Below are 15623 nucleotides of genomic sequence, written 5' to 3' on the forward strand. Positions count from 1 at the left end.
ACAGAAATGCCTCGTAATATAATGAAATACATGTCATATTACAGAACTGATGATAGATTGTCTCTAGGACATACACCAATTCCCAACATTTTTAGCTAGCCACGTACATAAGCTGATCGAATTCGGTTTCTTCTCTTTGTTGGATTTCGAAAATTTTACGTGGAAAATTACAAACCATCTTTCCAATATCGAACGTGGTCCTTCAAAGTCGAAATACATTATCTTATAAATCAGATGCATATGGATGCCACGTGGTACAGATGATCTACTATACGATACGTACATACGAAAAGCTCCAAAATTGCTGTGGTCCTTCAAAGTCGAAATACAATATCTTATAAAACTGCTCTTTTATTTTCCTACCTTAGGAGCTTCAACAACAATGGCTATCTTTCCCACTTTAACGAATAGTGCTCTTTGTGGCATTCTTCTGACCATCATCATCGTCATCTATATCCATACCTCCAGGAAAATTACCAGACGACGGAACCAAATCAGATACAATGGCGGCGGAAAGAAACTCCCGGAACCATCAGGGTCATGGCCTTTGCTGGGTCACCTCCCTCTACTTGGATCAGATGCCCTCCTCCACCGGGTGTTCGGAGCCATGGCGGATTGCTGTGGTCCGGCCTTCTCAATCCGACTCGGGGCACACCGGACCTTGGTGATTAGTTCCTGGGAATTGGTCAAGGAGTGTTTCACCACAAACGACAGGGTCTTTGCGACGCGTCCCCGATCCTTGGCTGTCAAATTAATGGGCTATGACCACGCCATGTTGGGGTTCGCTCCTTATGGCACTTACTGGAGGGACATGAGGAAGCTCGTGGTAGTCGAGCTCCTATCGAACCACCGGCTTGAGCTGCTCCGCCCCGTCCAGGAGATGGAGATTAATCTCTTCCTCAGGGACTTGTACGAGCTGTGGGTGAAGAACGGGCATTGCCCAGTCCAGGTGGAGATGAAGGAGAGGATCGGGGACCTGACAATGAGCATCGGAGTACGGACCATTGCGGGTAAAAGGTACCGGAGCACCGAAGCCAGTGATGAGGAGTTGCGACGTGGCCAAAAGGCCCTGGCCGACTTCTTTCAGCTGGTGGGGCAGTTCATGTACTCTGATTCCATTCCGTCTCTTGGATGGTTGGATGTGATAAACGGTTCAACCAGTTAAGTGCGTGATGAATATATTCAATTCATGATGAGTCGAATTTGCCGTTAACATTAAGTGTACGACTACTGCATCCGGATAGGTAAGATGAAGAAGACGGCAAAGGAGCTAGACTGGGTGCTTGGGAACTGGGTCAACGAACATCGGCATCGATGCAAGAGGGACGCAGCCAAGATCGACAAGGCTGGACGAGACTTCATGGATGTCCTGCTCTCTTCCTTGGATGAAACTATACTGCCCGCCCATGAGATTGACACTACCATCAAGGCCACATGCTTGGTAGGTGAAATTAAGTCATAAACTGTGTGTTTGATTTTTAAAAAATTTTCAACTCTACTCAACTCAACTCCACTTATCTTCAATTCAACCACACAATCATTACTTTTTTTATTTTTTTATTTTTTTAACTATTTAATTCAATTTTTAACATTAAATTCTCTCAACTATTCATTACTTTTTCACATTTTTTTCCTTATAATTCAACAATATAATCATTACAAATCAATTAAAATCAAAACTAAACTCAACTCAACTCAAAAACCAAACACATTCCGTTGGCCGCTTCATGTGGAATCCACCTGGCGAGAGGACAGTGCCCCGGCAGTTGGCCGGTGCCCCCATTGCCCTAACCTTATAATGTTCCTCGAGATATGGCACCGCCCCGGACTCTTAACAGGATCAGTATAGCTTTCCGAAAAATGGGAAGTCCTAATCCTTAAATTGCTTGTGGCAGAGTCTAATATCAGGGGCCAACGACACCACAGTTGTGACTCTCATATGGGCAATCTCCCTGCTCCTGAACAACCGTGTGGCCTTAAAGAAGGTCCAAGATGAGCTCGAACTCCATGTTGGACGGAGCCGCCAAGTGGACGAATCAGACATCCCGAATCTAGTCTACCTGAATGCCGTTGTCAAGGAGACGCTCCGTCTCTACCCAGCGGCCCCACTCTCAGCACCACGAGAAGCCATGGAAGATTGCACAATTGGTGGGTTCCATGTTCCGGCAGGCACCTGCCTCCTTGTTAACATGTGGAAGATGCACCGTGACCCAAGAATCTGGTCAGATCCATCTGAGTTTCGGCCTGAGAGGTTTGTCTGATGCTTTCCAACAGCTTATATATAGTAATTTTCATGCTGGTTTTGTTGTCAAAGGCTCACTTTGAATAGACGATAACCTCCCAGTTATAATTACACGTGATAGAACCACTCAAATGATGATCTCTGAGTTCTTTCACTCGTAAATCTGGCAAGGTTCATGACAACCCATGAGAGCTTGGATGTCAAAGGCCGGGATTTCGAATATATACCGTTTGGTTCCGGAAGGAGGATGTGCCCGGGAGTGTCATTTGCATTGCAAGTTTTGCACCTGGCGCTTGCTAGACTGCTTCACGGGTTTGAGCTGGGAACATTATTGGATTTGAAGGTAGACATGACAGAGAGCCCGGGGCTATCCATGCCAAAAGCAACGCCATTGGACGTAGTTCTCGCACCAAGGCTGCCCTCGACATGCTACTAGCTCGAACTACAGGGGACTTGTCCATTTGTTGCTAGTTAACTAGATACAAAATGCCAAATCATTAATCACTTTTGGCAATTACAGTTGTTTTCACCCATCGGTCCATTGTCTGCATTTATTATTGCGTTCAATGTGTTTAGCCATTGCCATTCTCTTGGACAACTCCATTACTCTTTCAAATCACTGTAGAGATTAGGTGGGTGCCAGCCAATGACAGCTGAGAGCACAAATGGCAACAAAGGGTTTTCTCTCCACAAGCTTGAGAATCTGGAAGGAGCACATCAAGGTCTGATAGACATTCATGATCGCACGGCATTTTTGAACTGGCCACAATAGTTTGGTGCAGAAAATATGGTCACGAGTTGCCTATCTGCAAAGAATTCAAATCCATCTTCTACTACCTGAAAAAACAAATTGCCTGAGCATCATCGATAATTTAGATGACCAAGCAAAACAGTGGTTTACGAATTCCAAAGACAAAAAATCACAAAGTACACCTGATGAGCACGACAAACGAACAAGTTCCAGATCACGCTTTACTAAGAATTGTGAAACCTTATCGGCACCGAAGGTGTAGAAGACTCCTCTATCATTCGTGACCAGAGCAAATCACAGAGCCAGCCTGTCTCGGGCACAGCAATCAGGCAAGGAATATTTCTTATTTGGTCCAAGTTGCTGAGATCGGGAGAGAGTTCCCGTGGATGCAGAGTATCTTGTCATCAACACTAGCCGCGATGGGTAAGCAATTGAAAAAGTTGATGAAGACTTTCCAAAGCGTTGCATTGAACCGCCATTTACATTCATCATAGAACCCATATACCCGATTAATGGGAGCACACTCGTGATTCCCTCGCAGAAGAAAGAAGGTCCCCAGGTACTTAATCTCATAGGCAAGCAAGAGGCATATAGTCTCCAAACTCTTTTCCCATAATCGACATGGTTTCGTAAAAACAAGTAGTTGGTCTTAGGACCCAACTCAAAAAGCCTCAGCAAGTCGGTGTACTGCTCATGAATATCACCTGAAATCACGAACAAGAAATTCAAAATGCCGAGACATCAAATGAGGTCATTGTGGCCCATGGGGCCTTCCAAATTACGATAGAGTTTCCAGAATGAGGAAAAACTCGAAGACACAGAAATATGCCTGGCAATTTGATTGATTATGAGGAAATGATTCTACACCGCGGCAAAAATCAAACCGGGCAAAACAGAGACTAGCAAATGACAGGCAAAGGAACGCCTTACCACAAATCTTTAATCGGAGCCTTGAGCTCTAGCAAGTTGGGCTGCTGAAGAAAAATTTCCTTAGAGGTCATGTAGAGCTTCCTGATCCCTGCTTCAGTGAGTCTGACCTGGTTCCATAGCGGGACCTTCACAAGCCGTTTGATGGTGTCATCCAGGCCTGGATATCCGAAATCCTGAGCCAGAACCACCAATGCTTACGAATACCAATTTTAAAACTGAATCTCCTTCAAGTTATTTCATTTCTAGGCTAATGTATCATCAGATTATGCTTGTATTCGAAGTATTTGTCTATTCACCTTATTTCGAGTATGATGGTTCAACGCTTTAGCACCACTTGATCTCTGCTCTTTCTACTTCCCTTACTGCTTCGTTTCTTGGGGGAAAGAAATGAATTCTAACTTGAATGTAACGGATGCAGTTAAGCAATCTGATCATTTCAACACCTAACCATCAAACTGATCACTCGGATTTTCCATTTTCTGATTCCTTTATTGTGAACACCTATTTTTTCACATACGGACAAACATATATACATAAATATATATGCTCTTGCATTATAAATATACATGTATATGAATTGGGCTTATTAAATGTTTCATGGGCTTATGTGCAGTGAGCCCATAACATATTTCCCCTTCCTCCTCACATTTCGACCACCTTCCTCATATTTCTTTTCTTTATTTTATACTGTTCTGGCTGGGTTGTGGAAAAGAAAAGGGAGGAAAGAGGTTACATGGCCATTTTGTCTGAAACACAGAGAGAGAAAGAGAGAGAGAGAGATTGGAATGAGCTTAGAAAAATATCAAATAGAGAAAGAGGGAGAGGTATCGCGATAGGAAATCCTCTTACAAGGAAAAGCTCGACTTGCCCTTTGGTTTGATTGTCGACCGATTTTGGGTATTTAGTGTGAATTTCCTTTTTGTTTTGTCAGTTGGTGTTGCTGAAACGGGAATAAAGGGAAACGAAGAGAGTGAGAAAAGAAAAAGGGGGGATTTTTGCTGCAGCTCTAGGTAGAATTGTACAAGAGAGAAGTAAGGAATGGAGTAGAACGGGAATCGAGAAATGGTTAGGGCACTGCAAACGTGGAGCTCAACTTGCTTGCTTAGTTAATTACCCCAGTTTTCTGTATATTTTTCCCTGAAATTACTCTTTGGGTCGTCCATGTTGTTAGTAGTAGTAGATTTGGGTTGTCATTTTAGCAATTTGCTTGGATATTCTTTTGCATACTCTTGCCTACCTATGGGTACAATGAAGAGTTGGTTGATAAGATGGTTAAAGTAAAAAGGGCTATTAACAGGACTGATTTTGCTTCTTTGATTTCTTTGATTGTGTTGGGTTCCTTGTATGAATGCTAAGTGGTTGTTATTATTGATTATATCTGTAAGATCCGAAATTTTTTTTACGCGAATAAAGAATATTCAGAAAATTACAATCTCCGCTGTCATTTTGACCTGTAAAACAGCTGAGGGAATATATTTTTGGGAGTGAGCTTGACGCCCAATGAATAACTACAACCTAAACTAGCCGGATCATAGCATGGTTCAGTAATATCATAAAAATATCGTCGAAACTTCTAGAACTCAGATCGTTCCTGTGTCCATTCCCAGCTTCCGACCGAAATGACGGCTCCACACTAACAGCCTCTCTGTTCCAGACAGACCTTTTCTACTGCTCGGTTAAGACTGACTCATCGTGCCACATGACTCACCAACTTCCATCAATCTCAGTTGCACAACTCAAAACCTCACTACTCATTTTCAAATATCATAATCGATCGCATAAGATACATGCATGATCCGTAACATTAACATGTCTATGACAATGCAATTCTAAATATACTAATTTAAGGATAGGTTACTAACAGTGAAGTCCCCCGAACATCAAAATCTCGAAAACCGATCATTTCCTTTTTTTTCATAATTTTTCTCCATTTTCTCTCTCGGTCATTCAATCTCTCTGTCGCTCTCTCAGTATGTTGAAATTTTGCAAATGGAATGAAAAATGGCCGAGATAGAGAATTGCAATTTAAAGCAGTGCGTAAGGCGGTGGAATAAAAGCAAAAGTGAATAAGCTTAGCAGAGGCTTGACACATGGAAAGCAAAGCTAAAACTTATCTTCATAAAATTACAAATATTAGGTAAATCCATGAGATAAAAACCTCCCGTTGGGGTCCAGAGCTGCTGTAATCATTTCTTCAGTACAACGTAAGTAACCCTTTTCCCTAACACCTTAATGATCAGAGATCCCTTCCAAGCAGCCCGGAAGTACTCCAATTCTGCATCGGTGACAAGTATCTTCGGACAGAGCTTGTTCGAGAAGTCAACCATCGGCCTATCATCAATTAAAAGTCCTGCCGAACACATGCCACATCCCTTTGTTCTTTGCCTTCGCCCTAGTAGGACATCTCTGTAGCCTGCACCTTTGGATATTCCATCATCCTCGTTACGTGCACCCATCTGATCTTCTGGATCCTCATTACCATTCTCCGAATCCCCCAATCGGCATGCCTCAATCTTCTTTGCACGTTTGATGCTCCGACTGAATTGATCTGCTTCTTCCTTCGAAAGTTCCCCCTCCGAACCCCGATGGGATTACTGGTGCTTTCACGTTCTCCATTTTTTGAGCAATTTATTTTGAAAAAACCAATCATGATCATCTTTCCTTACAAGAAACGGCCCCATTAAATAAAGAGAATTCTGCAAACCTGACGTGTTGCTGAAGAAGTGGTTCGCAAGCAGGCGGGACGGGGGCGGAGGGCCGGTGGGCAGCTCCGGTGAAAGCCCCGATGCAGTTGCTGCAGATGGGACGAGAAACAGGGGAAGGTAGAGAGAAGAAGGGTGGAGGAGAGGCGGGCCGACCGTTGCAGAGCTCATCATCGAATTCATCGGGAATGAATGAATGAATGAATGGTACTTGAAAACCATCTTATCGGGTCTCACATCAAAGCTAAGAGGAAGGAAGCAGAACAACAGCGTTGACTTACAGGAAGAATTGCTGATGTTTCCTTCATCGTTTGTAACGGTTACTTCTGGACTTTGACAATGGCAAGGTGTCTACTTCCTTAAAAGGGAAAAGTCTGGACGCACCCTTTAGTTCAGATTTTCGTCCCATTTTGCAACATAATTTGAAAACTTATAGAGAAAACACCGAAAAGCCCCCATGATAGAGTTTGTGGAGGGCCTGAGGTCATCCAGTCAATTTACGCTTGCCATATCCGTATTTAAGGGAAAAATTTTCAGTTCAGTCACCAGACGTACGGCTCTATTTTTTCATTTCTAGAAGTGTTGTACTAGACTCTGCACGCAGTCGAATGCATGTGCATACTATCGACTCATGTCATATGAGCATCGGACAGCAACATGCAGGCTGCTGCCTGCGTCTTCCTCAAATGAATAGGAGTACGACAAAAATGAATGGGAATCGTACTCTTAGAAAAGACAAATAGAGCTCGAGGTCCGGTGACTGGATTGAAAAATTTCTGCCATATTTGAATATCGATAGTGTTACAAATTGTGTGCCCCCTCCGCCACAAGCTTTACTGTTTGTCTGATGGACATACTGAGGGCCCGAGGTAGCTTGGTCTTTACAATGGACCGTTAAGAAAATGCATTACGGGATACTGATGTGTTGCCCAAGCCAGGATGGCCAAATCGGGGTCTTTCCAAAGTGGATTCAGCCATAGTGGCTTTGGAACAGCCCTGAAAACCTACAGCTTTCTTGCTTTGTTTTGACTGTCAACATATATAGTCCAATCGTTTCTGTAAGCGATATGAGAGGCCATTTGGTGTTAAACCATTCAGGCTCTCAGACCAAGCAATAGAAAAATTGCATCACATCTTCGTTCTAGTCCTTTCTATGTAAATTCCATCATATAGACAATTTAATTCAAGCGAGCGAAACTAGCACCCCCAATCCTCCCCCCTTGGAATCAAAATTAGCAGAAGGCTAGTCATGTACATTTCAAGAGTCAAGGGCCGAGTTATGTAAAAAGTTGGTCGAGAACTCAATTAATGTAGCATCAATCTCTCAGTGACGAATTCGTTATTTTACTCTTCTTTCCCCGCAGTTTACCCCATTTTGTTGGCCTCTGCTGTATAGAGGAAGAAAAACAGAAAAAAGGGGAGAGAGGAGAGGGAAACGTAGAAACAAAGGAGAGGTTTTCTGCTGTATTTTACTTCTCATCAACTCCAAATCACCAAATTACATACTTAAAAGAGACAACAGAACTTCTAGTAAATAGCTCCACTGATGACTTCTTCTATTTCAAGACATAATCAAATTCATCATTTTTCCAATCACGAGGGACAGCAACACTACCAGAAGTGCCATTGAATACAGCTAGCGAACCACAATTGTTTCTTGATGATGAAGAAATTGAATGATCCGGCATTGACAAGACAGCACCGGCAGCAAAAATGTAACGAGAGAACAGAAGATGTGTATAAACATGTCGGCATGATGATATGCTGCAAACGTGAAACAGATCCAAATTCCTTATACACTGGCAAAATGGTAACTGTTCCTCCCCACCAGACCTAAAAAATCATTCTTACTTTCAACAAATCACGCAATAAAGAATTTGGATCTTTGATTGATCCGAAAGGCATATGATCATAGTATATTTCAGGGTTCTCAATGCTTCGGCATAGCAATTGGACTGAATTCACCGCATGGCTTCCCCGTCAAGTTACCTGCTTTAGTTTCTTGTTCTATAGTTATCGCATTTTGGGTGAACCTTGAAATGGTATGGCTGTACCCCCATTCTACATCAGGTGGAGAGGAAATCGATAGTGCAGATATTGCTGACGGGGCTTCTAAGGACCTAGACATGTTGGACGGAACTTGGGCTCCGTTGTCATCTTGGGATGGGAAGATTCAAGCTCCTCCAGAGTTTTTACCACCTTTTCCATGGAAGGACGGCAGTTGGGCTCGAGGGCGAGGCAGTTAAGAGCAAGCTGCGCTATCTTGTACACAGCCAAATGAGGATACTTCCCCTCGAGACGGGAATCCATGCAGCTCTTCAGCTTTCGCTTGTTGGTCAGAAAAGGCTTCATCCAATCTACCAGAATTTCCTGGCCTCTGGGCCGGCGAGGATCAATAGCACGGAGACCAGTCAGTATCTCGACCAGCACAACACCAAACCCGTACACATCGCTCTTAACATACAGATGCCCTATTTAAGAAAATATGCTAATTTAGATACTGTGTTAAGCTCACTCTGCTTCAAACTGTCTAACATGAAGAGAAGAATACCAGTGGAGACGTATTCAGGATCTGCAAAGCCGTAAGTTCCCATTACTCTCGTTGTGACATGAGACTTGCTTTCTGAAGGGCTAGTCTTTGCTAAGCCGCAAGTGCCCATTACACTTGTTGTGACATAAGACTTGCTTTCTGAAGGGCCAACCTTTGCCAAGCCGAAGTCTGAGATCTTGGCATTGTAAAACTGATGAACAGAACTCCATCAAATTAATTCAAAGACAAATTTGCCTTTAATTTCAATTTCTTAATGTTCGGTTATGGAGTCATATTCTACTTCATTTAATTCCACTTTATTTTTCCCTCAATTTAACAACACAATTATTACTTGTTTATCTTTTTTTCAATTTAATAATAAATTCTCTCACATATTTTTTCTTAACTATTATTACAATTAATTTTTTAATACTAAATTCTCTCAATTATTCATTATTTTTCCCTCAATTCAATAACATAATCATTATTTTTTTATATTAATTTTCAATTTACTAATAAATTTTATCACGTATTTTTTCTTAACCATTATTACAATCAATTTTTTAATAATAATAAAATTCTCCTAACTACTTGTGTCTTTATCCCGTGAAGTTAAGTAGAATCATACTCTATCCCGTTACCAAATGCTACCTTAAACTACTTATATACCAAATTTCCACAAGATAGCATATAAAGCTACTATTTGATCTCCTCAGAGGTTCTGAATCTTCCCGGCTGTGTTAGAACATGGGACCTTGTGTTTCGGTTGCAAAATGTTCTGACCATTATAGGGCCAAATGCGTCTTCTTCTAAGGATTTATTGATGAGACATACGATGTGATAGTTAAAACTTACCCCATCAAGTAATATGTTGGAGGTCTTAATGTCTCTATGTATCACTTGCATTTCTGACGTAAGCAGGAATGCCAGCCCTTTGGCCATTCCTATCACTATCTTAAACCTTATGTCCCATGGAAGCGCTCCTTCCCCTGCATCCCCTTCATCAATATAGGTTTGAACTTGAAAAAGAATTAGCTCGAACACAAAAGAAAAAAGCTTCAGTTTTCAACTTTCATAAGCAGAACATTGTCTGCATTCCTTGGCTGATAATTAGATGGGAACAAACTTGTATTTTTAACAAGAATCCGAGAAACTTATTTCGAAACAGATGCATATCTAAGCTGTGTTTCTGCATTAACTCGTAGACCAGAAGCAGCTCTCCGTCCTCAATGCAATAACCCAACAACTTCACCAGGTTCGGGTGAGAGAGCCGTCCAAGGAAATTTACTTCTGCCTGCCACAGGAAAGCCGACCGAGAACGGCCACTCAATAAGCTGTTATAATTGAGCACAGTTTTCTTTAACTGCATTCCGTGAAATTTTGCGGTTCTGCTTTTAGTAAATCAAACTCCCTAAAAAACACAACCGAGAAAAAGCTCCTCATCATCATCTCACCAGCCACTCTTCAATCCCTTGAAAGCCGTCAGAGTTCATTCTCTTGACTGCGACTGGTGTTCCACTGCCCTTCCGGGTCTTTGACGAGGGCTTGTCATTGATCCTGCCCTTGAAGACTTGCCCGAACCCGCCCTCACCAAGCAATGAGTCTGATCCAAAATTCTTAGTCGCACCCTTCAGTTCGGCAAGTGTGAACTGCGGCAGGTTTGGAAGTGGTGAGATGTGCCTGGTAATGGCATTCTCAGGGGATGCGTTGACCATCGTTATATTTCTCGTTGGTTCAGAGGCACCAACTGTATAGTCATACGTAAGGAAAGTAGAAGAAATGAGGTTACGCCAAATAAATACTTCTCAGCAGTAGTCATATCATTAGCATTTGCTGGAACTAGCATCTAATATAATCAACACGTGGCAAAATTTAACAGTTATCTCTATGCATATTCGTTCTGATCCATCGTGCGGTATAATAAAACTAGGAAATTTCCAGATCTGATTTCTGCTATGGCAAAACCAAAATTTTCTGTAGGGACCATATTCGGATTGCCATGACAGCAGCAACCGAGTTCAACATATGCCAAATGCGAAGCACTCAATCCTGCAACTTCTAACATGATTAACCCGTTTAAACATTCCCAAGGTAATTAAATTTTTTTTCCCTTCCATAACTTATACTGCAATTCGCACGTCAAAGAGTCGAGATAATATGTACCAACCCAGCTTAGATTACGACCATGACACAATAGCTCGAAGTGTTATGTTATGGTACCTTCGTTAAGATCGCTAGGGGTAGTGTCTGTAAAGCCCAAACAAATCCCCATAAAAGATAGGTGGGTTGATAAAGAGAGAGACCACCCTTCCGTCTCACTTTTTCTTTTTCTGAATATCCATACAAAAATAATTTCAATTAATACAAATCACAAAATAAAGACTAAAATTATAAATTCAAAAAATAACTACCACATACACCTTCTCTCACACACACACACTTAATCAGTCTTTGGTCTCTTTTCTTCTTCCCTCTAATTTTTATTAATTATAATTGTTTTTTTAAAATATAAATTTTCTGCATAATATAATTAGATTTAGTTTTATTTATTTTTACAATTCTTTTTATTTTAATTCGTATTTATTTTCCTTTTATTAATTCGCTAAGTACCGTGTAAATAATTTAATAATATTGCAGTTAAAGCGTGCATATTTTATTTCGCTCGCCGGTTACCTTTACTCTTAATAAATTCTCTCTCTCCTCAAAATTAACTTTATTTTTGGGTAATATTCGTTAAAAATAATAAATCATGCCTAAAGATTTTATTTTTTTTTGGTTGAGCTGAGTTCAATACGATTCAGGCTAAAAGATTATTAGTAATTACCAACGCAAATTGGTTGAAGCGGTTAACATCAAAGAGACATTAAACCAGAAATAAAAATTAGAACCTGCAAAAGCAATTTAATTTTTCCAAATCTTATATCCATCATCCCAGTTATCAACAAATCGAACTTGTTTTTGCTGAGCTTCTCGTCAGTGGCTGAACCGCCGACTCCCCTAGTCTATATATATATAAAGAAATAGTGAGCTGAATTTTAACGCCGCCACATCATCAAAAATAAAAAACGAGCTCTCTCATGTTGCCACGTCATTGATTTACATTAGGGAAATTATTATATTCTTATCAAAGAAATATTCTCATATAGATTATTTTAAAATTGATTAATTAATTATGTAATATAATAATAATATATATGAATTATATGCATATAACTCAACAAAATATACACAAAAGTTTCCTTATTTAATTAGAATCAACATATCAACGTATGTGTTTTTAAAGTTTCCTTATTTAATTCAACGTGTGTGTATATATATCACATGAAGAATCAACAAAAAGTGTATAATATTATATATCTATTCCAATTATGTATACACTACTACGGTATTTTGAATATTATATTTTCTTTTATTAAATTTATACATCTCTTTTTAGTTGACTATAAATATGTGTTTTATACTAATTGAGTTCTTCGACAAGTAACAAACAGTAGTTTCTGACACTTCTCCCCTCTCTTTTTCCTCCGCTCTTTTTTTAATGAAATTTCACATGCAAATTTTCTCCGTCACATTTGAAGCTCCCCAAGTCACGCTCCAGATTCAAGCAGTTTTCTACTCTCCTTTTTTTAATGAATTGTTACATGCAGATTTTATGTTCTATGATCGAAGCTCTCCATGTCCCAATCTAGAATCAAGTGGTAAGGGATTTGATAGACTCTATAGATTCAATAAATGATAGGTTCTCTAAAGAAGGTCGTTTCCCTTTTTATTGTGATGAATTGTCACACGCGGATTTTCTCCACTATGGTTGACAAGAATAAATGGTAGGCTCTCGAATGAAGATCGTTCTACTTTTTTAATTTTTGATGAGTTTTCACATGCAAATTTCTCCATTATGTTTGAATCTCCCTGAGTCGCGCTCCAGATTCAAGTGGTGAGGAATTCAATCGACCCTATAAATGCTACCCTATAATGAGATGATGTCTTAACTACATAAAAACAATTTATATAAGAGATGATCCAATTATATATATATATATATATATATATATATATATATCTTAGGAGTTTTGGTCAACAAATCAAATTTTCATTAGGTTTTTTGTACGATATCGATAACTATATCACATGGAGAAAATATTGTAGGAAAAAATAAATATTAATTATTTTTCATTATACAAAATAATTATTTTTTATAGAATTATTGCATTTTTATTCATTAAGAATCCAAAATTTTCTTATTTTAATATTTAACTGTTCCACAAATAATTTTCTCATAATAATGAGATACTATATAAATATATTGAAATATTGATTTTTGATATTTTGAATTGATCATTATTTTTTCTTATTGGATATTATATAGTTTTGAAAAATTCTATCTTGCGTTAGACATAATATCCGAGAAATCGAGATTTGATAATTATGAAGTTAAAGATATACAATTCCGAATATACACTATCCATTAAATATTGATTACAAATAGAAATAATTTCTTCTGATTTTATTTTTTACAATCTATAATAATTATATATATATATATATATGTCCAACCGCAAGTTATAAAATATTATGAATAGGCCTTATTTTCATAAGTTGATTTCTTAAATTTTTTTCCTTCTCTTTTTCAATTCAAATATATCATTTTCAATTGTTTTGTTTTTCTAAAATAATATTTTAGATTATGTGATTCCAACGTAGAACCATACAAGGTCGTGGAGGGGCAATCAGCCTTATATTAAACTTATTTATTTTCACTTTGACGGAATAAAAGCAATACTTCCCAACACAAACTAAATTATCACAATGTAATATGATTACTATCAATATAATATTCTAACATGATTATTTTAATTGAGAAAAATTGGAAACATTTTCCACACAATGCTTGGGTTTTCTTCTAGTTCATACTAATTCAGGAAGCAATGCTATTGTATTGACCAATGGTCACCATTTGAAACTACTGCAAGAACGCATGATCAAACTTCTGGAATTGCAGAGAACGTGCATACCTGACGTGCTGCTGATGAAGCCGTTCTCGGGTGAGCATAACGGGGACAGAGGACTGGTGAGCGGTCACTGCCAGAGCTCCAGATGTGGCCGCCCCAGCTGCAACGCCAGGGATGCAATTACCACAGACGCGGGGAGAATCAGGTGAAAGCAGAGAGAAGAAGGCTGGAGGGGAGCCTGGACGAGCCCTGTTGAGTTCGTCGTCGTCCCCGAGAATGAAGGAATGGTACTTGAAGACCATCTTCTTCTTCTTCTTCTTCTCCTCCTTGGGGCTCGAGATCGGAGGGAGGAGAGGAAACAGAAGAGATCACGCACTATACCTTATAAAATGAAACGAAAGGAAAGCAAAGCAAAGGAAATGAAACTACGGCAGAGACTTGAAGCTGACTTCTAATTCCACGTGGTTCCCTCCATCAGCTTGACGGTTCAGGCATGAGCGCGTTTGGGGCGGGCCCATCGGGCTTTCGGGATGATCTGAGAAAGAGATAATAGGCAATTTGGTCCACATCAATTGGATTCCTGACTTTTATTTTACATCAATTTAGTTCCTTAAATTTGAAAGGTACATCAAATGAATCATTGACTCATTAATTAGATCCCCCAGTTTACATAAACACATCAATTTAGTGCTTGAGTTTATAAATTTGCATCGATTTGGTCATCTGTCACATCAGATAAGTCCTTCTTTATTGAAAATACATAAAGAAATTCTTTTTGATACATCAATTAGATCATTCCGTTATGACGGTATTAAGTGATGACCATGTTACATTATTTAGGTCCTTCATTTTTCTTTTTTAATAGAAATTAAAAAAAAAAAAGGAGCTCCAATTGGGAGCTCCCCCAGACGAGGTCGTTGGAGGGTCTTGGACCCACGGTCAAACTCGCCTAGGGCGGAGGTTGCCATGGGGGAGCCCCCACCGGAGCTCCCCTTGATTATTTTTTTTTTTTTTGGTCACACAAGAAACGATGTCATTTTGACTATTCATATCAAAACGATGTTCATTTCTTGCTCTAATTTTAAGTCTTTAAACGACGAAACGAAGTCATTTTGATTTAGATAGTCAAAACGACATTGTTCCTTGTTTCACAGAAAAAAAAAAAAAAAAAGGAAAAGAATGGAGGGGAACCGGAGCTCCCCTCCTCTTCCTGTGTTTTCGAAAAAACAGGGGGAGCGGAGGAGGGAGCACCGGTGGGGGCTCCCCCCCAGGCGACCTCTCCCCAGGGAGCTCCGATGAGGAAGACGTCCACGAGTAGGTGGGACTGGGGCAGTGGACTGGTGGGTGGCGCCTGCAGCAATGAAACCCGCCATGCAATGCAATTGCCGCTGCAGATGGGAGGAGGGACTGGGGAAGGCAAGAGAGAACAAGGGTTGAGGAGAGCCCGGCCAAGCGTTGCAGAGCTCATCATCGCTTACGTCGGGGAAAAAAAAAAAAGTATGGCACTTGGAAACCATCT

The 15623-nt window shown here is 40.0% G+C and overlaps 2 protein-coding genes and 1 pseudogene across 2 annotated transcripts; 1 reads left to right on the top strand and 2 right to left on the bottom strand.

The window, feature by feature from the left end:
* The first annotated feature begins 356 nt into the window (after window positions 1-356).
* On the top strand, window positions 357-2827 carry LOC116197714 (cytochrome P450 CYP82D47-like). Its single transcript, XM_031527942.1, has 4 exons — window positions 357-1160; window positions 1245-1441; window positions 1896-2251; window positions 2414-2827. Exons 1-4 carry the CDS (start codon window positions 383-385, stop codon window positions 2676-2678), a joined length of 1596 nt encoding a protein of 531 aa, XP_031383802.1. The 5' UTR covers window positions 357-382; the 3' UTR covers window positions 2679-2827.
* Window positions 2828-3049: 222 nt separating this feature from the next.
* LOC116193585 lies at window positions 3050-6796 on the bottom strand (annotated as a pseudogene).
* A 1306-nt stretch (window positions 6797-8102) lies between these two features.
* Window positions 8103-14560, bottom strand: LOC116194603 (probable serine/threonine-protein kinase PIX13). Its single transcript, XM_031523451.1, has 8 exons — window positions 14168-14560; window positions 11376-11485; window positions 10610-10902; window positions 10278-10449; window positions 10011-10135; window positions 9328-9366; window positions 9177-9261; window positions 8103-9096 (listed from the first exon to the last, which is right to left on the bottom strand). Exons 1-8 carry the CDS (start codon window positions 14404-14406, stop codon window positions 8738-8740), a joined length of 1422 nt encoding a protein of 473 aa, XP_031379311.1. The 5' UTR covers window positions 14407-14560; the 3' UTR covers window positions 8103-8737.
* Window positions 14561-15623: the final 1063 nt, after the last annotated feature.

The sequence above is a fragment of the Punica granatum genome, chromosome 2, assembly GCF_007655135.1.
Source record: "Punica granatum isolate Tunisia-2019 chromosome 2, ASM765513v2, whole genome shotgun sequence".
In the NCBI taxonomy this organism is placed as follows: Eukaryota; Viridiplantae; Streptophyta; class Magnoliopsida; order Myrtales; family Lythraceae; genus Punica; species Punica granatum.